The sequence below is a fragment of the Delphinus delphis genome, chromosome 10 (assembly GCF_949987515.2).
Source record: "Delphinus delphis chromosome 10, mDelDel1.2, whole genome shotgun sequence".
In the NCBI taxonomy this organism is placed as follows: domain Eukaryota; kingdom Metazoa; phylum Chordata; class Mammalia; order Artiodactyla; family Delphinidae; genus Delphinus; species Delphinus delphis.
The window spans coordinates 19,614,033-19,640,592 of NC_082692.2; the positions used below are offsets into that span (position 1 = coordinate 19,614,033).

The 26,560-nt window shown below is 41.4% G+C and overlaps 2 protein-coding genes across 6 annotated transcripts; one reads left to right on the forward strand and one right to left on the reverse strand.

The window, feature by feature from the left end:
• Positions 1–876: 876 nt before the first annotated feature.
• On the reverse strand, positions 877–13,452 carry TDP2 (tyrosyl-DNA phosphodiesterase 2). Of its 5 annotated transcripts, none has more exons than XM_060023550.1 (8): positions 13,358–13,452; positions 13,002–13,087; positions 12,776–12,841; positions 8,346–8,519; positions 7,312–7,403; positions 5,204–5,322; positions 3,477–3,647; positions 877–1,817 (listed from the first exon to the last, which is right to left on the reverse strand). In XM_060023550.1, the coding sequence occupies exons 3-8, from the start codon at positions 12,838–12,840 to the stop codon at positions 1,536–1,538; spliced, it is 903 nt and encodes a 300-aa protein (XP_059879533.1). In that variant the 5' UTR covers position 12,841; positions 13,002–13,087; positions 13,358–13,452; the 3' UTR covers positions 877–1,535. The 5 variants fall into 5 exon arrangements, with proteins under 5 accessions (XP_059879533.1, XP_059879528.1, XP_059879532.1 ...); XM_060023545.1 differs by having other exon boundaries at positions 13,174–13,449; XM_060023549.1 differs by having other exon boundaries at positions 13,302–13,376.
• A 118-nt stretch (positions 13,453–13,570) lies between these two features.
• ACOT13 (acyl-CoA thioesterase 13) lies at positions 13,571–26,258 on the forward strand. Its single transcript, XM_060023553.2, has 3 exons — positions 13,571–13,831; positions 23,496–23,680; positions 25,363–26,258. Exons 1-3 carry the CDS (start codon positions 13,751–13,753, stop codon positions 25,517–25,519), a joined length of 423 nt encoding a protein of 140 aa, XP_059879536.1. The 5' UTR covers positions 13,571–13,750; the 3' UTR covers positions 25,520–26,258.
• Positions 26,259–26,560: the final 302 nt, after the last annotated feature.

Below are 26,560 nucleotides of genomic sequence, written 5' to 3' on the forward strand. Positions count from 1 at the left end.
ACATTTTGTCACTATAAGGAGTAAATGGGAAGGTATTTCACTTGGATGCTGAGTCATAAAATGATACTCCTTCCAGTTTTAAAACAATTTGATAATTATTTAATCTAATACACACTACTACATATTTTATTTTTTTATATTTAGCCTTTCACTCATCTAGATTTTTTCTTTTTTGTAATTTGAAGTGTGGTAGAGTTCTAACTTAATTATGCTTCCAAGTGAATAAGCAATTTATGCCAAAAATATCCTTTTCCCACAAAAATGAACTATTGCTTCCGTAATACATGCTAAAATATTAGCATTAATACTCATTTTAAATGATTAAAATTATGATTAACATATAAAACTTTTCCATTATGACAAAGCATATGTTATATATAAATTCAGCTTGTCTTTTTTTTTTTTTTTCGGTACGCGGGCCTCTCACTGTTGTGGCCTCTCCCGTTGCGGAGCACAGGCTCCGGACACGCAGGCTCAGCGGCCATGGCTCACGGGCCCAGCCGCTCCGCGGCATGTGGGATCTTCCCGGACTGGGGTACGAACCCGCGTCCCCTGCATCGGCAGGTGGACTCTCAACCACTGCGCCACTAGGGAAGCCCCAGCTTGTCTTTTTTTAGGTGTTTTAGTTGTTAATTTTGACACCCCTGATGAAAATAAGTTTCTGCCACTTCTCATTCTAATTATTACTGCCAGTTTTCATTTTTATATACTGAGGAAGTCAATATATTCTTGGCAATACTTGGCAGAGTGAGAAGCAACGTGGAAAGCCGTTTTCTTCCACACAAAGGTGAAACAGTAGTAGTGGAGCCAGAAACAGGAAGCAGGTAAAAACTTCAATCTCAACATGAGCACAAAAACATACTAAAACAAACTATAAACAAGCAGAATTCTTTATTTAAAGTACATTCTCTTATGGGGGAAAAAAAATGTTTCCTTAAAGCACATGTAGAAGTGCTCCTCATTCACGTCTTGAAAAATTTTCAGTTTCACAAGTAGCAAAACTAAAAGGCTAATTCTTTTTACACATTTATTTTTCTCTTAGAAAAAAAGTCCAATGCCTCTATAAAACTGACTTTAATCATTATCAAGCCTAACTTTGCCTCTGTTGGTGACATAACTACAAACATGAATTTTTAAAAGTTAAGGGATCTTAAATCATGAGTTCATTTCTAGCTTACCAATTAGGCACTGTTAGCTGACAAAAAGTCTGATGTAGGACAGCTGCAATCTATTTAAATGCAGATCTAGCCAGCAGCTGTGAGCACTATTACAAGATAGCCTTTGTGACCTTTCCTTAAGAGGCCTCACGTTCTGAACACAGGTATGCTTTCATTTAAATAAACGCTAAGATTTAGTTCTGAAATCTGAGGACACAATCCACAAAATAAGATCACAGTCGTTTTTTCTTTTGTTACAATGAGCCAGTATATTAATCCTCCATATTAAACTACCTTTCCAGACAGGTAGCAATTATATTTGCAAAAACACAGAACAAAATTGCTCAGAACATTTAAAACTCGTATTTGAAAAGCAGTTCACAATATTAAATCTAAGGTGCACAGAAGACCCCAGTGATCACTAGGAAATCTACCACAGTTCAGTTTTTCCAACCCAAGGAGGTCCAAACTTCGGGGAATAATGTGGCCGCCTTCTGCTGCTGCTCTAAAAAATATTCGATCAAAACGAAGCTTACAAGTAGCAGCTATTCCAAGATTAGAGTTCATCTGTGTATCCCATGTATACTGGCAATGCTTAGGTTTGCCCAAAAACTCCCAGACATCCAAAGTGTTGCTGGGTAAACCACCACATTTGGAAACCTAAAAAGAAAAAGAAAGAAAACTCTTTTCAGTCTTTTTTCCCCTTATATTAAAAAGGTCTTTACCGTTACCACATCTAAGTGCAACTTTTCAAATCAGAATGCCACAGATTATTTATTAATGCACAAATGCAAAACTAGATACAACCAGATATATTATAAAATTATTTTACTGCATGATAATAAGTAGGTAATATATAAATATCAAGAGAGACAGAGAGGTCTGAAATTTGCCCCTTCTCTCTTCTGTTGTTTTGGTTTTTTATAATAGTCATACTAATAGATGTGAAGTGCTATCTCATCATGGTTTTGATGTGCATTTCTCTCATGACCAATGATGTTAAACATCTTTTCATGAACTTACTGGCCATTTGTATATCTTCTTTCGAGAAATGTCTAAATCTTTTGCCCATTTTTTTCTTTTTTAAATTGTATTTAGGACTTCCCTGGTGGTGCAGTGGTTGAGAGTCCGCCTGCCGATGCAGGGGACACGGGTTCGTGCCCTGGTCCGGGAAGATCCCACATGCCGCAGAGCGGCTGGGCCTGTGAGCCATGGCCACTGAGCCTGCGCGTCCGGAGCCTGTGCTCCGCAACGGGAGAGGCCACAATAGTGAGAGGCCCACGTACCGCAAAAAAAAAAAAAAAAGCTTTAAATTGTATTTATTTATTTTTGGCTGCGTCAGGTCTTAGTTGTGGCACATGGGATCTTTCATTGCGGCGTGCTGGCTTCTCTCTAGTTGTGGTGCGTGGGCTCCAGAGCATGTGGGCTCCAAAGCTGTGGCACGTGGGCACTCTAGTTGTGGCGTACGGGCTCTCTAGCTGTGGTGTCTGGGCTCCACAGCACGTGGGCTCAGTAGTTGCGGTGTGTGGGCTTAGTTGTCCTGCTGCATGTGGGATCTTAGTTCCCCGACCAGGGATGGAACCTGTGTCCCCTGCATTGGAAGGCAGATTCTTAACCACTGGACCACCAGGGAAGTCCCCTGCCCAGTGTGTTTTTTTTTTAATTGTAGGAGGTCTTTGTATATTCTGACTATTCTGAATATCTCATCAGATATATGATTTGCGAATATTTTCTACCATTCCACGGGTTGCCTTTTCACTCCATTGATAATACCCTTTGATGCACTACAGTTTTTAATTTTGATGAAGTCTACCTTATCTATTTTTTCTTTTGTTGTCTGTGCTTTTGGTGTCATATCCAAGAAATCACTGCCAAATCCAATGTCATGAAGGTAAAAAAGGTTGAAAACAGAAAATCCAGAAGGAAGAGAGTTAGGGACAACTATGTTAGTCAAATCTTTCTGTTCTTCTTATCTTACAACTAAGAAACTGCAAATAAATGAACTTTTCTAAATTCTTCTAATCATTATTTTCTCTAAACCCCTCTTGTTAATCAATATATATTGTTTTGTGTTGTCTGTTTCATATACCATATATATGTTTTCACCCAATAATGTAACAGCCCCTTCTGCCTCTGCTTCCCCTGTGCCAGGCAAGTAGCACAGGCTAAATAATCATTTGCTGAATTGCACCTGCAAGGTCACGTATACATTATGAACAGATCAAAGTCCTAGTTTTAATAGCTTTAGTCAAAAGAAACCTAAATGAGTTTCCACAGCAATAATCTGCCCATAAACACTGAAATGACTTCATCACTCACTTCGTGATCCCTTAAATTTGTATCTCCTGCAAATATAACTGTAGCTGACTCTGGAGCCTCTTGCATTTTCTTTAAAACCATTTTCAACTGATTCATTCGTTCCTTAGCATGCCCTTTGGTGCTCTCCAAATGAGAAGTCATAAGGCAAAGTTCATTTCCTGACACACTCACCTGCAACAAGATAAATAATTAGAGTTGTTAAAATGATCCACTAACAATTAACACTGAACTTTGTTAACAGAATCAGTAATTATTCAACTGATTGGTATATATCAATATTTACTAGACTGAAACTATATAATCAGCACTGTGCTTATCCTTAAAGGTCAAAGAATACTGAGCAAGTACCCACTAATACTTCAAAACCTCCCTTGAATGTCAACTCCACTGGGAGCCCTTCCCCAGCATCCCAGGCATCAGTGGCTCCCTCCCCTATCCTCCTACAGCACGCTGTGTAGACTGTTTATAAAGTCCCCTAGATCGAACTGCAGCACAGTTATCTCCCTCCTACAAAGCCCTGAGTCATTTGAAAGCAAAGATGGCTCTTTTATTTATTACTATGTTACCGAGAGCCTGGCACATAGGTAACTCAAAATAATGTCAGTTAAATGAATGAATGAGAATCACTTACCATTTGCAATTAAGATACCAACAATGTAAGGTCTCTCATTATTTAAACTAATTGCCTGCAGAGTCCAGCTCAAATTCCTTCACATTGGGCATTCATGATCTCCTACAATCTGGATCCAACCTACTTTACCAACCTGTCGTCACACTACCCCCTTTGTGCCCTCTACATCCAACTGAATAGAAGGCTCGTTTATAGCTACACATGCCCTCTTTCATATATACATACCCTGCTATGTACAATTTGCAAATGTTTGCTCATGGTGGTTCTGCCACCTGCACTGTTCTTTTTTTTTTTTTTCTTTTTGCGGTACGCGGGCCTCTCACTGTTGTGGCCTCTCCCGTTGCGGAGTACAGGCTCCAGACGCGCAGGCTCAGCGGCCATGGCTCACGGGCCTAGCTGCTCCGAGGCATGTGGGATCCTCCCGGACTGGGGCACGAACCCGTGTCCCTTGCATCAGCAGGCAGACTCTCAACCACTGCGCCACCAGGGAAGCCCTGCACTGTTCTTAATGTCTACATTTTACATATTTTTCAGGGCCCAATTCAAACCCAACTTCCATCATGAAACGTTCACTAAACAGTGCAGCTGAAAATCATCTTTCCTTTCTCTAAACTTCCATGGCATATCATTATACCTCTCCCATGGCATTTATGCCTTTCGTTTATTTTAGGTACTATACATACAATCTCTCCCCTGCTAATCTATGAGCTCTATGAGACCAAGATCTATTTGACTCATTTGTGTAAGACTCACAGAGTACAACACAGTACCAAGTACAGTGCATTTAATAAAAAATATTAAAAAATTAAAAAAAAAACTACTTTAGGAAGCAACTGTGGAATGTTAGCAAACTCTTATACATTAAGAAAACATCTAATGAATCAAGGATTTTATTTTTACAATTTGTCTATATTTGAAATGTATGTAAAAATTTAATTTATAAAGTTCTTTAAGACTATTTAAAAGAACCTGTAAGTGAGGAGTAAATATTTTTCTAAAGACAATGGTTTCTTAAAAAGGACCCCATCATGGAACTGTGAAAAAAACAGTTCATTCTTTTTTTTAAAAAAACAGTCAATTTAAAAAAATTACTTACATGCACACACAAAAGGTTTCTCATCATTTTTGTATTTGGAAAAGGAATAATCTCTTGGCTTTTAAATTTCAATCTCGATTTCTTCAACATTATAGCTGTGAAATATCCTTCTTCACGACCTTCAGATGTGTGCGGAAAAGAATTTACGCTGAGAGATCAGGGGTATCTGCAGTTTATCCCAAGCTCCCCTACTGAAAATTTTATAACAAGCAGGTATAGATATTTAAATGGATATAAATCTTAAAAGTAAACTATTATTTCAAAATAGTTGAAGATGGTCAACCAAGTCCCTCTGTAACTGTAAGCATGGAAGAAATATAAAAGTGTAACTGGAAGTATGCAAGAAATACAAAAATAAAAATGCATTTACATAAGTGCCCAAAACAGTTAACAGTGCCAATACCAAACATAAAAATTTGAAAAATTTCTGAAAGGCAGAGTAGATGAGACTTAAACTGAGGCAACTTGACATGCAGTTACTTTTCACTCGGGAAGCACAAGAAAAATCACAGTAACTGAATAAAAACTTTAGAAAGGTATAAACTTGCAAGAAGAAACAGAAATGGAGGGGCAATGAATGAAAGCTTCCAAGTTTTTCAGAGAACTAAGTAGGTGGAGCAGTGGTAACTGGTTTATCAGAACGGAGGGGAACCAGGAAAAGAGGAACAGGAAGAGAAAGGAGAAGAATGGGAAAGGGAGGGGCAGGGAGGAGGGCAGCAGACTAGAAAGATGGCAGGTGGAGAGTCCAGCAGGTGGAAAGAAGGAGGAGAGGGAGAGAAAGGAGGAGGGAGAGGGAGGGAGGAAAGAAGAGAGAGACAGAAAGAAGAATTTTCCAGAACTGAAGGTCACAAACCTCCAGATTGAAAGGTCCTACCAAGTGTTTGGCATAATAAATGAAAAAAAGAACCCCAAAACACTGGAGTTAAAAACAAGAGCCTCAGGCTTCCCTGGTGGTGCAGTGGTTGGGAGTCCACCTGCCGAGGCAGGGGGCGCGGGTTCGTGCCCCGGTCTGGGAAGATCCCATGTGCCGTGGAGCGGCTGGGCCCGTGAGCCATGGCCGTTGAGCCTGCGCGTCCGGAGCCTGTGCTACGCGACGGGAGAGGCCGCAACAGTGAGAGGCCCACATACCGCAAAAAAAAAAAAAAGAAGAGCCTCAAAGCTTCCAGAGCGGGAAGGGGGGGAAGAAAGATCAAGAATTAGAATGGCATCAGACTTCTAATCATCAATAATGGAAACTAGAAAACACTGAAATCATGCCTTCAAAATTCTGTGGGAAAATGACTTTCTACCTAGAAATCTCTGTCCAGCCAAACTATCAAGGAACTATGAGAATAAAACATTGGCATTTCCAAATAGGCTGGGATTCAAAAACTTCACTCCCCATGTGCTACTTCTTAGAAAGTGACCAGAGAATGTGCTCTAATAAAATGAGGAAGTAAAACAAGGACGAAAGCATGGGATTCAGAAAACAAGATAACCAAAACAGAAGACAGGCAAAAGGAATCCCCAAGAGAATGCAGAAAAGTTGTCCCGCAAAGAGAGAGAGAGAGAGAAAGGCAGATAGAGAGAACCCTCTCTTCAGCAATTTTGGATTAAAAAGTAAATCAAAATTAAAATCATACACTAGGTAAAAGTGAAAGTCAAAGAAAACATGAGATTTAGCCAAAAGTCACGGAATGAAGCCAAAGTGGTATATTAAAATGCACTTAGTAAAAACAAAATAGATGAAAAATCAAAAACTAAAATATTCAGGGCAAAAAGGTAGAAAAAGAACAAAATAAATAAAAAATTAATAAAGACTTTTTGAAAAAGCATAACCACAGTGCAATCACCACATTTAAACATTTTCTAACAATTTGATTTCACCAAAAAGCTACTTAGTGCCTCAAATTTTGGCAATTTATATTTTCCTGAAAAATCATCCATTTCAACCATTTTTCCACATATGTAATATTCTCCTATGATTTTTTTAGTATCCTGTGTCTGACTTCTTTTTCTCAAACTTACTTTATTTGTGCTTTTTCCTGTCTATGTTCCAATTGTCTAACTTTGGTTTATCTCTCACCTTATTTTTCAAAGAAAAAGTTAAATAACAGGAAAACTGTTACCTGTAATAATCTCATAACTACTTGCTTTCTTCTTTAGGTAGGCAGCATATGGGGGAATAACTTCCTGTAGAAATACCACATCTGGGCTGTACCTAATTAAACACATCAATTTATGAAAAATATGAGGTATACCATTTCATTTGCAGCTACCTAGATTAGGAAAATGCCACAGCATAAAAGAAACACAAAATTATAGTCCTCTAGGACACCTAATATTCAATATTTATGCTGACCTTTGATAACTATAAAATGAGAAAGACCTGTGCTATTTAACAAATAATACTGTAAAGATAAAATTAAAAAAAAACATATACATGACAACCCTTCAAAGTTAGAAGAAAAGGAATCATTGACACTACAAACCAATAATATTAAGAGTCTACAATGGTCCTCACTCTTTTTTTTTTGTGGTACGCGGGCCTCTCACCGTTGTGGCCTCTCCCGTTGCGGAGCACAGGATCCGGACGTGCAGGCTCAGCGGCCATGGCTCACGGGCCCAGCCGCTCGCGGCATGTGGGATCTTCGCGGTCCGGGGCACGAACCCGTGTCCCCTGCATCGGCAGGCGGACTTTCAACCACTGCGCCACCAGGGAAGCCCCGGTCCTCACTCTTAACAGATGCTTTAAGTGTTATTTTCTTCAATCTTCTTGAAACAGTTATTATCCATGATGAAGAAAACTGAGCTCTGGAGAACTGAAGTGGCTTACAAATGGTTCCACAAGGTCACAGAGCTAGTGTGTGGCACATACGGATCCTTTTGGTAATTTTCTTTTCATAGCAATAATTATACACACAGTTTAGTAAATAAAATAGTACTAGAAGGCTATGAACAAAAATTAGCATTCCCTCTGTACCCCAAGCCACAATCCTGCTCCCAGAGGCAGTCACTCCCAATTCCTTCAGATGTTTCCTCTGACAGCTGGACTCTGAAGTCAGGACCGATTCCAAAGCCCATAACCTTGAACCGTTACCCTCCTTATAGGCAGGTAAGACACGGTATCACATTACCATGACACAGATGTAATAATACTTACAAAGTTAAATAGGAACACACCCCTCGAGCCCTCTCTGGCAGATTGTTTAGGTCCAATCCATCAATATTCCAGGTAATGAAAGAGAACATGCTGCCATCTTCTTGCTGAACATTTTCAGATGTGCTGGTTTTAGAACTAGTGGAATCACTTGTTTCTTCCTTGGTTAGGTCAACACTGGCAAGATAAGAATGAAACACAACTTTGCAAATAATCTATAAACTGATTAATTTAAAAATTATTTTGTGACTCTCTGTAGCCCTCATTCTACAGGTAAATAAACTTTAAGAGTTCTAAAAGTATCTGCCTATAGAAGAGCAAGAGTCTGATGAGTGAGGAAAAATAGATTCTTACTGTGTTATCCAAATGTCTACTCACTTAGAACCAACTCAATATCCCTCAGTGACATAGGTCACTAAAATGATTTGATAAATTATGACCCCAAATCAGACTGAGTAATGTAAGATTTCCACATTTATCTGGATTCACTTTAAATCACATTTGAAATAAGATCTCATTGTGCCAGATAAATAATGGCTGCAATTCTTTGTTATTCCCCTCACTGAGAGGTGAAGTCCAACTGATACCCTTCCCCTTGAATCTGGACCTTAGTGACTTGCTTGACCAATAGAATATAGTGAGAAGGATTATTCTGGGATTTCTGAGGCTTGGCCATAAGAAGCCTTGTAGCTTTCACTCAAGCCTTTTGGAACACTCTGCCCAACAAGAACGCTGAGCTGCTACATGAGAAATCTGACTATTTGAGACTATCATGCTGGAGAGACCATGTGTATGGGCTCCAGCCCACAGGTCTGCCTGACCCCACCTTTCCCACCAAGGGCCAGACATTTGAGTGGAGGGACAAACATTATTAAAAGGCGACTGCTAAGCATTTATAAAATATACATAAATTTAAGAACTAGGGTTTTGTATTTATAATTTTAATAAATGTAATGCCAATTTTTAACTTCTTTAAAAAAATTTTATTTTTTAATTAAAAAAAATTTCTTTTGCCCACGCCACGCAGCTTTTGGGATCTTAGTTCCCCAACCAGGAAGTGAACCCGGGCCACAGCAGTGAAAGCACCAAGTCCTAATCACTGGACTGCCAGGGAACTCCTGAAAAATTTTTTTTATTGAGGTATGATTAACAGATAATGTTATACTAGTTTCAGGTACACAATATAATGATTAAATATTTGTATACACTGCAAAATGATCACCATGATAAGTCTAGTTAACTTTTAAACTCTTTTTGAAATAATTTTAGACTCTTAGAAAACAGTAAAAAGAATTCTACTCACCACTCATCCAGATAAATGTTAACGTTTTACTTAATTAACATTTACTTGCTTTACTCTTTTTATTCTGAAACATTTGCATAAATACTTTTGAATGCATTTCCTAAAAATAAGGACATACATACATACCCTAGTACAATTATCAAAAATCAGAAAATTATCATTGATACAATGTTATTATATAATTTAAAGATCTATTCAAACTTTGCCAATTGTGCCAGTAATGTCCTAATCCAGGATCACATGTTGCATTGAGATGGCATGAATTTCTTTCAAGCTCCTTTGATCCAGAATAGTTCTTCCATCTTTGTCTCTCCTGATCTTGATGTTTTTGAAGAATACAGGCCATTTATTTTGTAGAATGTCCTTCAGGTTGGGTTTGTCTGATGTTTTCTGAGGATGTACATTTTTTGGCAGGAATCACACAGAAGTGATAGGGTGTCCTCCTCAGTGCATCAGGTCAGGAGGCCTGATCCAACAGTACTGGATTTGTCTCCAGTACTGGTCACGTTAACTTTGATCCCTTGGTTTCTCCACTGTACAGTTATGATTTCCTCCCACGTAATAAGTATTTTGCGGGTAGGTACTTTGAGACTATGTAAATGTCTTGTTTCTCATCAACTTTTACCTATTAGTTTTTGTTTTTTTTAAATTTATTTATTTTTTTGGCTGCGTTGGGTCTTCATTGCTGCGTGCGGGCTTTCTCTAGTTGCGGCGAGCAGGGGCTACTCTTTGTTGTGGCGCGTGGGCTTCTCATTGCAATGGCTTCTCTTGTTGTGGAGCACGGGCTCTAGGCGTGCGGGCTTCAGTAGTTGCAGCACATGGGCTCAGTAGTTGCAGCAAGCAGGCTCAGTAGTTGTGGTGCAGGGGATTAGGTGCTCAGTGGGATGTGGGATCTTCCCGGACCGGGGATCAAACCCGTGTCCCCTGCATTGGTACGCAGATTCTTAACCACTGCGCCACCAGGCAAGTCCCTTAGTTTTAGTGTCCATTGATGATTCCTGTCTGAGATAATTACTACCAAGATAGTTCCCAAATGGTAATTTTTTTTCTAACTCTCACATGCCTTCAACATTTGGTAGTTGGAATTCTACTGTGAGGGAAAGTGTTCCCTTCACTCCTGGACAAACGTATTTATATCAGTGTGGATTCTTATTCTATGCTATAGATAAAGCCTCACTCTCACTGGCATTTGATCTGAGTTCCAAGAGACAACAGACCACAGCCTCATCCATCACTTTGCTTGTTTTCTGCCAATTCATGATTCTGGGCTAGGGGACTCCTAATGGTCCTCGACCCCACCATTACTCAGCTCCACCCACTTTTTTTTTTGAGGGACGATTTCAGGGACTCCACCTCCTTTGTTCCAATTTCTCTACTGACTACAATTTAGGATACAACTAACAGACACCAACACAGGCTAGTCTGAGTAAAACAAAAGGATTCACAAGGAAACAATCGTGTCCCAGAGCCAAGTAAAGGAACACAGCTATGCCTATGGAAGTTCGATCAAGGCTCTCTCTCAATCCTACTCAGCGTCCCTTGGTTTCACTCTCTCTCTGCAGACTAGCATTCTCAGCTTCCCCATGCACAAAAGAGTAGGGGCATGGGTCCCCCACAGGTACTGAGTTAACATGTACAGTCCCAGCTTGACAGGAAGATTCACTAAACACTCTTGGTCCTAATCCCAGGAGAGAGGATCTGACTGGCCAGCACGGGCCAGGTGAACATCTACTAATCTAACTGGCTCTAGCTGATACAACATGGGAGCCAGAGATATGTCACTATGAATGGGTAGCCAATTCCCCAACAACAGGCCAGGCAGACGGAGAAAGGAGCCTAATGAAATGATCTTATCACATTTAAAAGACAGTGCAGCTGAAAAGATCACAGGGAGGAAAGAGTATCTACGATGGACAGTTAACTGTAGAGGCTGCCCATACAGCTGGGAGAACTTTATATATTCAGTTCATACTTATTGAGAGCTTGTTACCTGCCAAATATTGTATGAGACTTTGGGAAATCAACAATGTATGAACAGATACTGTCTTCACCAAACGTGTAGTCTAGTGGGAGATATAAAATACTAAATAGCGATTATAATATGAATTAAGTTGTCATGCATGATGCTATACAGAATTACTTAAGAGGAGAACCTTACCCAGACTTGGGAAATCAGGGAAAGCTTCTTGAAGACAAGTCATGTCTGTAAGGCCAGCTGGCCCGGGGAAGAGGAAGCATCAGCTGGTTCCAGGAAGAAGAAGCACTGAGGCAGAGCGTTCTCACGTATTCTGAGAATCAACAGAGACTCTCCCCCGACTTCCTGCCCCAAGGACGGGGGTGGGGGGTGGGGGAGGGGTGGGAGACTCAAACCCCTGAAAGTAAGCTGGTCAATACCTAGCCCAGCCGTGGCTTCACCAAATAAGGAATCACCCTGCATAGCAAACCACCCCTCCCTTACACCCCAGTAAAAATTTCCCACGCCTAGGACTGGGCGCGACTTCTCTGGCCCCTTTCTCTCGGACCAGTGAACCTCGCCCCTCGCCCAGGAGCGCTCCCTAATAAAGCTCACTTGAAGCTTTCCTCTGTTTCGCGGTGCCGTTTGTTAAGATCCGACCTTACAATGTCTAAGCTGGACTTTTAAGATAAATGTTACTTAGCAAGGAAGGAGGAAGAAAAGGGTTCTAGGCAGAGATGATAAATATCTTTACAAAGTTTGAAAGGCAAGAAAAAATGGCCCACTGGAGAAAGGGAAAGTTTGGTATGCCTGAAAGTTTTGTAGGGTAGGAAAGAGTGTGTGAAAGGAAACGAACCCAGAAATATGGTCAAACCGTGGAGGGACCTGTAAGGCACCTGGACTTTAAGAGCAGAAGTGCATGAATTGGGGAGGGAGCACTGGAATAATAGGGGCGGATGTGCAGTTTATAAAAACTATTATCCTGGCCGGGCGGTAAAGAGTAAATAAACAACAACAGTACAAGAAGCAAGAAGACTTCCAAGTTACCATTCCTCAATAGAGGATTTTGCCTCATTCATTTGTTTTGAAACTCTTGCTTACATATTTCCTAAACTTGGAGTCAAAAAATTACATTTCAGATATTCCCCCACTCCCCACCCCCCGACTCCAAAGTACCTTCGAAGTGACAGCCTGGACTTCGGGAGAGAAGCGTCAGCTCCGCTGCTGGGACGCGCCTCCATCCTACGCACCAACACAAACCCTCAGCCTCCGGCTATTCAGAGGCGAGACTTGCCTCTACTCACACCCGGCCGTCCAACTCAACTGCAGGTCCCAAGACGCCCAACGCAACCCAGTACAAACTGCCCCCGCCCAGAGTCGTCCCCGCCCCTTCATCACTCACCATGGCTCGGGCTCAGAGGCGGTCTCAAGATGGCTTTTTAAAGCGCTCTCCTCCACTGCCGGCTCGAAGTACGAGTCCAGCGCTCTCTGCAAAACAAAGACACAGGGATGGGACGTGTGCGCTGCACGGACCAAAGTAAAGAGCGGGAAAGAGAGAAGCAGCGAAAGCGTACTTCCATCTCCCAGTCGTTCTCGGCCAGGTAGCACTGAGCCACGGCGGCGTCGCAACTCGCGACCGAGGCAAACTCCACACACAGAAGTCTCCGCTTCTTCACCTCGGGCTCTCCCTCCTCCCGCTCACCCTCCGGTGCACCGTCCGGACCGCTCTTCTGCTCCATGGTATCCCCGCCAGCTCACCTCCCTCTAACCCGGGCCGAGCGGGGAGACTCCTGGGCCTCTGCGCAGGCGCCCAGCGCCCCGGCGCTCGCGCATCAACCTCCTCTTGCGGAAACGCGCTCCGCTTTCGGCGGACGACAGCGCGCCTGCGCAGCAGGAAAGCGGGCCCGGGCTGGCGAGGGCTAAACGGCGCGTGCGCGCGAGGTCACAACGAGGCGCCGAACGTCAGTGCGCGAGCCGCGGTCGCACCGGGGCCGCCGGTGCGCGCGAGTGCGGACTTGGAGCGCGTCGCGGGCCCAGAAGGTTGCAAACCCTTCGCCCTTTCTGTCCTTGTTCTTTTGCGAATTTCCGGGCTTCCCTGCTCTTCCAAGAATCATTCTTGAGTGGGGCCTGGGAGCCGGCGAACGGTCCACGATGAGCTGTAAGGCAAAGAGTCTGCTGGAGGCGATAAAGTTCTCAGGAAAGGCTCTCGGTTTTGACAGAAGTTTGGAAAAGGTATTAGAGGCGAAGGCGCGGTTTCTAATGAAGGGATAGAACGCACCATGCTTGGTTCGTGGTGAGCGCTGAATAAATTGTCTCTGGCTAGATTCTGTTGGACTGCGTCCCTAAATTCACCTTAGTAATAATAATTACTACTTTAATGGAGCACAGTTATGTGCTAGGTGTGCCTACATTGATCTGTCAGCCTTTAAAACGCAAACGTAAGTGGTTTAGTCAGCAAAATGGCTTAGCCAGCAAAAATAGCAGAGGAATTGCACTTTGGGACATGCAAACTGTGGCCAACTGTAGGCAAGTCCTCAACTGTTCTTTTATAGCGAGGAGAAGAGAATGTTGAGAGGAGCTGTTTTGAACAAGTTCGCTGGAGGAGAGGAGAGCTGGGGCTGTGGTCGTCTCATTGGTTGAGTTGCGGAGGTTTCTCAGCAGCTGGGTTGTTGCTGGACGAGGAGAAAATCTTCCTTTTTCCTGCTGGGGTTTATAAAGTAAGCTGGGAGGAGTGGTAAGTGGGGGAAAGTTCCCCCTTCAGGGCTTCCCAACTCCATTTTGAATGAGGTATTTTATAATAATAATTTTATAATTGTAATATATAATTGTTATTACAATATTATAAACATTTTTAAAAGAAGTGAAACTAATTTTAGTAAAATATTTTAAGTAACTCATTATATCCAAAACATTTAACATGTAATCAGTAGAAAAGAGTACTTTTTGTACTTAATCTTTGAAATCCCGTGTGAATTTTACACTTACAGCACATCTCAATTCATACTAGCCATGTTTCAAGTGCTCAATACTGACAGGTGACTAGTGGCTACCATGTTAACTGCACAGGTCAGTATCATAGTAGGTGCTCTGTATTTGTTAATTTTATCAAAAATGGATTTTGTAGTTGTCTACTTTTCGTGTGGGAAGAGTTGCTCAGGCTAAAGTACAGGTTTATGCTTAGTGATGTATAAATCCAGTCGTGAACATGGTTCCTTTTACCATAAATTTTAAGGTAACGTGATCTAGACCAGTGGTTCTCATTTGAGGGTGGTTTTGCTCCCCATGGGACATTTGACAGTGTCTGGAGACATTTTTGATCATCACAACTGGAGTGTGGTGGGAGGGGTGGGACTGGCATCTAGCGGCTATTGGCAGGGATGCTGCTGAACATCCCACACTGCACAGGTTCCCTCCCCCGTCCCCACGACAGAGAATCACCCACTCCAGACGTCAACAGTGCTGAGGTTTTGAACACTTGACTTAAACCATCCTCTTATCATTCATTTTGTCCTAGGTCAAAACTAGATAAATTGCAACTTTGTTGTTCTCTATAAGAATATATGAACCATGTCTTTGCACTGAAGTTTCAGTTGGTTGTTCAAATCTTGCGATTTCTACATGTGTTGGCATGGAACTGAACGTGGTCTTTCTCTAAATCTTTGGTTAATAATTCTCTTTTGTTTTTGTTTTTTATTTTGCGGTAGGCGGGTCTCTCACCGTTGTGGCCTCTCCCGTTGTGGAGCACAGGCTCCGGACGCGCAGGCTCAGCGGCCATGGCTCACGGGCCCAGCCGCTCCGCGGCATGTTGGGATCTTCCCGTACAGGGGCACGAGCCCGTGTCCCCTGCATTGGCAGGCGGACTCCCAACCATTGCGCCACCAGGGGAGCCCAATAATTCTTCTTTTTTAATTAATTAGTTTATTTTTTGGCTGCACTGGGTCTCCAGTTGCGGCGAGCAGGGGCTACTCTTCGTTTTGCGGTGCACGGGTTTCTCATGGCAGTGGCTTCTCTTGTTGCGGAGCACGGGCTCTAGGCGCGCGGGCTTCAGTAGTTGTGCCTCGCGGGCTCTAGAGCACAGCCTCAGTAGTTGTGGCGCACGGACTTAGTTGCTCCGTGGCATGTGGGATCTTCCCGGACCAGGGCTCGAACCCGTGTCCCCTGCTTTGGCAGGCAGATTCTTAACCACTGCGCCACCAGGGAAGTCCCAACAATTCTTTAAGTCTCTTAATATAACTAGTGTGGTTTTTGCGCCTCACTGGACCTTGACTGACAAAATTATTTTATGTCAAAGAATTGTCCCTTTGGTGATTTAAATATGACACCAGAGATTTTTCAAGGCAAGAAATGCTCACTTTAAGTGCAGGATTTTAAAATGCAAGAATATTGTTAAAACTAAATTGGAGTAAAGATGTGTATTGTCTCTCAGACACACTTGTCCTCTATACCTCATTGCTTTTGCAAAGGTGAGAAGGAATAATGTTTCTGGGTGTAAGAAGCAAGTGAGATGTACAGTACTATTGTGTCAAGTCTGCTCCATCACCCACTCCCACAAAATCAATGAATCAAGTAGAATAACACTTGAAAATTTGGCTGATAATGTTCCAGTGGGGATTTTGTTTTTTGGACAGACGTTTTGACCTGGCATATAGAATCTGATAAATGATGGTGACTTTCTGTTCCTCTAAAAATGATCTGTTGAAAAAGGCAAATTGCAAAATTAGTCATGGTACAGATGTCAAGTCAGTGCATGAGATCATACATTAGAACTTCTTTATTTAAGCCTGTTCTCTTTTTAAAACCTCTGTTTTATCAGTGTTTATAAATACCCACAAAACCTATCTTTTATAAAACACTGATTCAGAAAAACTAACATGCAAAATAAATGTCCTACCTGTGGTCTGTCACTCCCATCACTCCAGCCAACTGCCAGCACCAAGCACCATACATGTGAATTATGCCATCTAAGTCAACCAGCTCCTAGCAATCTGCCAGCTGCCTGTAGAAACAAGAGTGAGTCCAGGCAAGCCCGACAGAAGAACTGGCTGGCTGAGCCCCGCCTAAATTGCCAACTGACAGAATCAAAATCTAATAAATGACTTTGTTTTAAGCCCAAAAAAGAAAGTGTCCTGTTCTTGCTATAAGAGCACTTTTAAATCAGTCAACAAACTAAGTACTCTAGGTTATAAAGAAATGCCAATCACAATTCCTCGCACTCTAGGAGTTTATCGTCTCAGAGGAGAAAAGTGGGTTCCAAGGAACAGTCCCATCAGATGTGCCCTGAGAAAAAAGAGTTCTATGAATAAATAATTTCAGAAAACATTGATGTTGTATACCCCCTTTTTAAAATTGTAGTAAAATGCACATAACATAAAGTTCACCATCTTAACCATATTAAAGTATTCAATTCAATAGTAATCATTGCATTCACATGGTTGTAACATCACCACCATCCATCTCCAGAACTTTCCTATGATAACTTTTATCATAGGACTTACTATTCATTATTGAAAATATCTGTTGATTTTTCTGTCTTCCCTCTCCTCACTGAGAGCTCTTTGGGAGCAAGTCCATAGCAGAGTTCCATCTTGCAAAACTGGAACTCTACCCATTAAACAATAACTTCTCATTCCCTTTTTTCCCCAGCCCTGGCAACCCTCATCTACAGTCTGTCTCTCTGAATTTGGCTCCACTATGTCTCTCCTCCGAGTGGAGCCATTACATCCCTTTTATATCTTAAAACTTTTGACTAGTTCTGTGATAAACATGTTTAACCTTATTATGTTTAAGTTACTTGCCAGTGGAACTCTTTCCCCCACAATAACACATGTGGAAGGACATATCTCAGGTGAGATCTGGAATCTCAGGTGAGATCTGGAAATACCATGTGGAATCCAACACACAAAGAAATAAGGGAGGGCAGTTCCGAAGCAAGGTAAAATTGTGTAGAGTCATCCTTGTGGAAATGAGAGGTGAAGATGTGTAGGTGAATGAGATGTCTCAAGAGGAAGAACACAGACTAGAGAGAAGCATTAAGGATTTAGGACTGAACCTTGAGGACATACAGGGTTGAGAAAGATAAGCAGCCTTTGAAGACTACAGAAATGATTAGGAAGGTAAGAATTGACCTTATACTTACTAGAAAAACCTTGAGGCTTTGGGATCTACCACAAAAGGGCAGTAATATTATTTAAAATTTATCGACATGATATGCCAATAGATATTTCTGGAATACTGTTCCTCAGTGAACAGAGATTATTTCAACTTCTTTGTTGCTGTTTGACTTGTGGCTTTATCATAACTGGCTCACCATATTTACATTCCTGCAGGGCATAATTCCTTCCTGGGAATGACTCTATATTCAGGTACTACATTCCAAACTAGATCAGCTGCAAAAATTCTACCCAAGTTTGTGCTTTCCCTCTTGAGAGGAGATCTGGAGCAGTGGATAGCCCCAATCCTCAGTCTGTAGGTGGTGAGGAAGTTCCTCCTCTATTAGCCCCTCTTTTCCAGGTTCAAGGCAGCAGAGAAGCTGTATTTGAGAGAAATCTTGCCAATGTGATTGATGTGACAGAGGCCTTCATAGCATCCACCTTTATAGGCATTCTAGAATAATTTGATAAAATCTGCCATTTGCCAACCCGATGGGGCAGGTACTATTATTATCCCCATTTTACACATGAGTAAATAGAAGCTTAACTTTTCTAAGGCCTCACAACTAGTAAGGGGGATCTAAACCCAAGTTGTCCGCTCCCTGCCTGTGTGTTAACATTGTATTATAGTACCTAACCTTAGAGAAACTGTCCTGTATCCTGAGTGAAACTGGCACCAACTGTAGCCTTTGGTGGGCTTGTGAGTCTGAATGATTAGTTGACCCTCTGACTCCTGGCGGGCATTGCAGAATAAGAGCCAGCAAAGGGGATGTGGAGTGGCTAGTGGAGGAGGAAAAGAATCCGGAGGTGTGAACGTGGGAGTTCAGGAAAGGCCAGAAAACAGTTTAGATGTTGCAGAATGCTGAGAGGTCAAGTAAGGGACAGGCTGAAAAGCATCCACTGAATTTAGTAATTAAGTCATCCTTGATCTTGGCAACAGAAACAATTCCAACTGGGCAGTTTTAAGCAAATCCCTGCACCTTAAAATTGCTTAAAATAAAAATTTTAAGCAAATTTTAAAAATTTAAGCAAATGTGAAACTATCCAAACCAACTTTCAGTTTGATTGTTGTGTCTGAGTCACAACTTTGATAAGGATGAGAATTAAAATGTTTTAATCACCTATGATATGCCAGGCCCCATTCTAACTTAATTTGAATTTTATCTTAATCTTTATAAAACTCTAGGAGGGTAGTGCTATCATCTCCACTTTACAGCTAAGGAAACGTCAGTTAAGGATCTTGCCTAAGGGGCTTCCCTGGTGGTGCAGTGGTTAAGAATCTGTCCGCTAATGCCTGGGACGTGGTCCAGGGAGATCCCACAGGCCACGGAGCGACTAAGCCTGTGCGCCACAACTGCTGAGCCTGCGCTCTAGAGCCTGCGAGCCACAACTACTGAGCCCACACGTCTACAGCCCGTGCTCTGCAACAAGAGAAGCCACTGCTATGAGAAGCCCGCACACCTCAACGGAAGAGTAGCTCACGCTCCCTGCAACTAGAGAAAGCCCGCACAGCAACAAAGACCCAATGCGGCCAAAAATAATTTAAAAAAAAAAAAAAGGATCTTGCCTAAGTCTGGCTCCAGAGCTAGTACTCTTAACTATTGGTCTAGTCACCTGTGTAATTAAGCTACTAAAACATACATTTATTATAAAACTGAAAGGTTGGGCTGATACAGCAGCATGGCTGAACCACAATTCTTGAATAGCTTATGCCTTTTTATGGCCCCTTAACATAATTTCCAACTATTTTTCTTGCCGTTGCCACCCTATCGCACTGCCACCTTCTATTTTACTCTTTACCTCTTTTCCTGCTTATATGCAGGTGCATTTTTACATCATCCTCAGACACACTTCCTCTGGTATCTGCACTGTGTCACATGTGAAATCAGCTGTGTCCATCATCAGGGCAAATTGCTTTGAAAACAGCCTCCTTTACAAATACACAAAATTCTCATCCACCAGTATTACCTGTTCTCTGTGCTTTTGTGCATACATGTGGTCTTTCGCATTCCATATCCTTGGTTGACTCACGTTTGTACATACGTGCAGGTTTTCTCATGCCATGTGCCACACTCCTTGAGGCCCGTTACAGACACCCTTACAGAGCCAGAGACATGTTTCTTTATCCATTAGCAGAGGCCCTGTGTGTGCTGCTCAGCAATCAGCAGCAGTCCCAATCAGGCGGTGACTCTTAAAGACCAGAAAGATTGGAAACCTCAAGGCCTAAGAATAATTCTGGGTTCTGGGCAGAGCTTCCTATTAGGGACTGTCTCCTTCATTGCTGTTGACTATTAGGGATCCCTTCTCAATGTCTTTACTGAAAAGCTAAGTGAGGAAGGGAGAAACTGTGTTCGTCACCTGAAGCATATTTCTCTGTGATGGAATTTGAGCCTGCAGGTCAGGGGTGGCAGTGGGGGATGCTGTGGTAGCATGAGTCATATAAACTCATGTGAATGCCTGAGGTGCAGGGAAGAGACAGTACACTGCAGGCCATACAGAAAAAGGGCAGATGTTTATATGAGCGCATGTCCATTTAAGACCATTTTTATGCTAAACTGAGGAGTCTGTTGTGTCAGACTGGGCTGAGCCATAAAAGTTCTTGCCAATCTATTGCAGTCATCCAACCTGCAGGATTATTGGGGCCATGACAGCTATATTTCTGATCCCATGGCATCACAAAAGGCTACACGCCCATCTTCCTCCCGATGCATGAGGTCCTAGTTGTCTGCAGCAGTCCAGGTGAGATGTGAGGGGAGGCAGTTTTGCATTAGTGGTTAAGCCAGAGACACCTGGGTCCAATGGCGATAACACTATCTACTTCAAAGATTTGTGAGGATCGAGACAGGGTCTCAATGCCTATAGAACAATGCATGTACATTTCTGAGCATGGTCTGTAACACAAAGTTAGCCATAGTTAGTAACCAAATAAACACGTGTGCTCTCTACAGCCTATATCTTGACTGAGATCTTTTTTTTTTTTTTTTTAAATAGTGTCCTCCCCACAACCCAATTCTTTTTTTTTGTGGTATGCGGGCCTCTCACTGTTGTGGCCTCTCCTGTTTCGGAGCACAGGCTCCGGACGTGCAGGCCCAGTGGCCACGGCTCATGGGCCCAGCTGCTCCGCGGCATGTGGGATCTTCCCAGACCGGGGCACGAACCCGTGTCCCCTGCATCGGCAGGTGGATTTTCAACCACTGCACCACCAGGGAAGCCCCCCCAGCCCCATTCTTCATCAGACAGGTAGCTCTCCATTGGTTTCTTCCACCGCAAGACTGTTTCTTAGTTCTGGGAGGTTGGGTAGGACATCCCTTCATTGGGATGGACATCCCAATGTTGGACATCCCTTCTTCCATTGGTTTACTTATTTTTACTGAGGGAGACAAGAATTGGCAACGCAGGGAATTCCCTGGCTGTCCAGTGGTTAGGACTCCACACTTTCACTGCTGAGGGCCCCAGGTTCGGTCCCTGGTCAGGGATCTAGGATCCCACAAGCCATGCAGCCCAGCCAAAAAACCAAAAAGAATTGGCAACACATAAAAGCATTTCTCTGCCATATCTGGCTGACCAGTACAAAAGTATCTCTATTCCAACGTACCTTTTCAACCAGTTTTGTATCTTAGTATGTCCTTTGTCCTTTCAAGTTGTGGAAAAAGATAAATATTAAAATCAGTATTTTGGCGGACTTCCCTGGTGGTCCAGTGGTTAAGAATCCGCCTTCCAACGCAGGGGACATGGGTTTGATCCCTGGTCAAGGAACTAAGATCGCACATGCTGTGGGGCAACTAAGCCCATGTGCTGCAACTACTGAGCCCGCACACTGCAACGAAGATCCTGCATGCTGCAATTAAGATCTGATGCAGCCAAAAAAAAAAAAAAAAAAAAAAAACCAAAATCAGTAGTCTGCAGTAGAAAATCCAATTGACATTTGTTTTACCTTTTGTCATCCCAGCCAAAGTTAGATAATAAAATGGAACTTTAAGAACTGAGCTCTACTAAACACACCATACCTTAAAATTACACTAAACTACCTTTGGTGACTATGATGCTTTCCTATTCGATTCTGTTTCTTGAAGTGCCTGGCTTTTTCCTGTCTTCACCTGCCTAACCCCTGCCCGTCCTTCAATCCACAAATAATTCCCCAGGATGCCTTTCCTAATGTCTCTTCCCTGAAAACATACTTTGATAAGTAAGATCCTTACTTCCAGCAACCTGTATTTATCCTATCTGCAGTAATTCGCTCTACTGCAGTGTGCATGTGTGTCTGTTCCTTTAGACTGGGAACCCCTTAAAAGCAGGGATTTGATCTCGTTCATCTTTAGACTGCAGTGCTTGACAGACTCAGGTAAATGCCCCCAATAAGGTGAGTTTACACCTTGGGCTTGCTTGGTGTGTATTATTAGTTTATGAGGACATCTTGTGGCTAGGTCATTTATTGTATAAATAGACTTGATCCCGTTCTAACGTTTACTTTTCCATTGATTTACCCATTAAGCAAAACATATTATTTAGGATGGTTCATATTTTATAGTTCTGTTTCTGTTTTACATCAGGGCCTTCTAGGGGATAAACAACAACAAACAACTAAAGTCATAGTTTGTGAAATGCTGAAATGTCTTCCTGGTGGGAGCATAAAGGCCGCTGAATACCTAGAGATTCTATAGTTAGCAACTAGGGAGACTTGGAGGTGGACAGACCTAGATCTGAATCTCAGTTCTGTCACATCCTGGGTGACCTTGAGAGTAAACCACTGAATTTAAGTTACACAAACTGGAAATAATCCCTTCCTTGTTATATAGTATATGGAAAGACTTTGGCACAGTGCCTGACATGAAAGTGCTCAATAAATAGTAGTTATCTAGAATTAAACCATTTAATGCTTGAGACATCCTTTCCTGTATCTAAAAACAGACACATCAAATATTCATCCATATTCTGCCTGAACACTTCTGGTGACGGTGAGAATTACATTGCCGGATGCAGCACATTCCATTCACAGTTTAGTTCCAGCTTCTAAATATTATCTATGATGTTTTTTCCTAGTAATTTAGATAGGATATAAGAAACATATTTCTATTATTTTTCTTTAAGTTTCCTTTCTAAAGATGTTTGATATAACATTTTAAATTCATTGTTCCACATTTTATCTTTCATATAATTTTTTCATTATGATACCATAAATGGGGCAGGACCTTAAAAGCAGCAATTTACCTTTGCTGGATTCTATCAAACTTTTTTCATATTAAAATAAGTTTATGGTATAAGCTTATTAATTCTAGTAATGCATTAAATTACTCAATTTCTTCCAATAAATCGTTTTAAACCATTCATTATGAAGTCATTCTAAAAAACTACTTTGTGCAAAAACTAGAGAACATCCAAATTAAAACTATAATGGGTTAACAAGTCACAAGGACCAGCTGGCTTTGCTGGTGCAAAATTTCTAAGGAGACATTAAGAGATGCCAGGTTGTTGTACACAGGCTGAAAAGCTCAGACGGAATGTTTGATTTCTGCAGAGGAGTGGAGATTAAGAAAAACTGCTCCTGCTTTTCCCTAAGTATTCCTTTTTATTTCAAAACAGTTTACATCAGAGTTAATTTCTATCAGAGAGAGATTGGTAACTTGATTTTCAGTTTCTGAATCAACTTTTTGGGGGTGACTTGGTTTAATCCAATGATAGTTCTTGTTAGGCTGTTTGGGCTTTTCTAATACCACCAAATATTCAAAATTTTTTTTTTTTACACTTAGGTGACTCTTGTTTCTGCTGTCCCTGGGAAAGTGATTTGTGAAGTGAAAGTAGAAGAGCAGCATACCAATAAAATGGGCACCCTCCATGGTGGCATGACAGCCACTTTAGTGGATGTCGTATCAACATATGCTCTGATGTGCACAGAAAGGGGAGCACCCGGAGTCAGTGTCGACATGAACATAACGTATGTATCCAAACTGTACCCCAAATAACTTTTTCCAACGTGGTAACTCATTTCAAACAACCGAGACTAAACACATTCATAACATAAATAAAGCATGAGGTGCCCTTAGCTGGTCATCCTTAAATGCAGCTATAGATTTGCCTTAAAATATTCCATGGTTTTAGAATCTAGAACTAGAGGAATTAATTTCCAAGTACAACATATATCAGTAATAATAAGTAATCAGTAATATAACCAGTAATAAATGGGGAATGATCTAAACACTCAAAAAGGCAAACATTCAGCTTCTAATATGCATACTGTTGGGAAAAAAAATCATCACAAACTCACGGTTTGTAACTGTTTTTCATACAATCCTTAAAAGTGCCACTTGTACAAATGTCTCATGAAGGTTGTACTGAGTACCTATAGAGAAAAGCTAGAATAAAAATAAAAGTTGAGGAAACCTTCACGTATACATCGCCATTGCCTTGTAACACAAATGTCCAGTTTTGCAATACTTCATGTTTTTCTGCAACTGCACAGACATGCTCTCATGATAAGGAAGCAGAACCCCAGATGTCAGGTTTGTTTCACTGTTGTGAAAATGCCTGCAGGGGTCAAACACTTCCAGATGCAAAAAATTAAATTCCCACATTAACTAGTACTGTTGCCAGTGTCCCGTTCGCTCAAGAGTGCAGGGCCCGGGGATTTAGTTTCAAGACAATTGGTTTTTCCACCTAAGCAAGAGAAGAAAGATTTTTGTTGGAAGGGGAAGCAGGGGTTAGGGTGGGAAAGCCAATGTGATATATCACAAGGGCAATGGAAATAATGTATCAGGTTGTTAAACAATCTAAATCTTTTCTTAGGCTAACTTAACTTTCAGTCTCTCTCTACTATGGAAATAAATTGAGAGTGCAGTAAGCAAATCACAGGACAAGATGCAAATGGTGTTTTGAAATTAAGACGTACAAAAAGAAGGATCTGCTTGGGCACTGGTGAGCCTATTCAGCAGTCCTTACCTTATTCCACATGATAAGGGTAAGACCACTTGATGACTCTGCTTTGCCTCAAGACCCTCTACAACCCTTTGCCTTAAGATCTCTCTACGAGCAGAGATCTTCCAACCTAGCACTGCATTTCCTGATCTTCTAAGATACTGCTGCTACAATCCTAAAGGATTTTTAATAAGCTAAACATAATTTTGGCCTTGCAAAGTATGTGTTGCCAAAGTATTGGCCACCATCAAGAGCTGCCTGAGATTCAAAAGGGCCTCATATTAATTCCTTATAGTTATTAAGTCATTTTAGAGTTGAATAAATTCTGCATATTGATATGACAAGATATTAACACCAAGTGTTACTTCACCTAGGAAGTTAAGCCAATTAAGTGAAAGCTCAAGGAAACCTCTAGCCACAAATAAATATTAAGTGGGAAACTAAAAAAAAAAAAAAAAAAATAGGGCGGTGCGGGGAGGCAGGGGCAGTTGAAAACCCCTTCCTATATTTTTGGGAAAAGAAATTTGTGTGCATAAGGAATCAGTAAGATATAACTTGGTCAGGACCAGCCTTTCAAATTAGAAAGGATATTATTTTTAAACTATTTAGGAGTAAATAAGTAACATAAGGCTGTTATGAGATGCACACAACTTTCTCTTTTAAAACCTATTTGCTGGTAACTAAATTTAAATGTTTCTTTTCAAGGTACATGTCACCTGCTAAAATGGGAGAAGATATAGTGATTACAGCACATGTTCTGAAGCAAGGAAAAACACTTGCATTTGTTTCTGTGGATCTGATGAACAAGGCCACGGGAAAATTAATAGCACAAGGCAGACACACAAAACACCTGGGAAACTGAGAACAGCAGGGTGACCTAAAGAAACTCAACAATGAATGTCCAGAGTAAATCTGACTTGAACAAATATAATTTTCAAAATAAATTAGCACAACCAGAAGTGGCTAAGAAATATTTTCTTTGGGGAAAATGCCATCGAGATCAAGTGGAATATAGGATAGAGTTGTCTATATTCTAAGCCTCTTTAGTTTTAGTTTATAATCATACATGATACTTGGATGAAAACATTCGTAGCTCAAAAGTGTTTTGAAAACAGGTAAAGCAAAGCTAGCAGGACCATTTTGAGATAAGATTACCTTAAAACTAAAATTCAAGATAAAGGAGAAATACAAATTAACAATTAATCCTTAACAAATTGTAGGTCCTTCTCAGCTCTAAAATGTTACATTTTTTAACCCACTTTCAAGATTATGGAACTTCAAAATAGATGAACCATAGGCCACATTGGAAAATAAAGTAGACTGAGTAGTCCTCAACAAAGTTTAAGGCTAAGCACATTAGTGATAAATAGTCCAATGGGTGCACTGCTTTTCTGAGAATTTATTACAGGAGTGGCATATTTTATAGTGGTGGGGGCAGCTCCTTTTCTCGTACCTAGGATAAAACCATGCAGATCTTGAATCTCCCAATCTGCAGTACTGGAAGGACCAAGTTCACAAATTGTTTAGTCCATTTCTCGAAGTTTTCCTGACTATGGCATTCATAATAGTTGGTTTCTGCCATCAGGGGGTCTTAGTTAACATTTCATGACTGAAGATCATAAAGTTCCAAAGCAACTTTGGAAACTGGAAACACAGTCAACAGTTAAAGGTTTATTGTCCTTTGGTTGTATTAGAATACATGTTGATCTGTCTGCTGAAAGGACAGAAGCAGACTTGATAGTAGCAGTGAGCACACAAGAAACCCAGATCTAGTATTTCCCACTAAAAGTAACTTGGGCTCCTTGGAGAAATAGCTGATTTCAGAGCTGGGGGCTGAGATAGGGAAATTACAAGATGAACATATCATGTGCTTTGAAAGTAAGGAAGTGCTCAAGAAAATGAT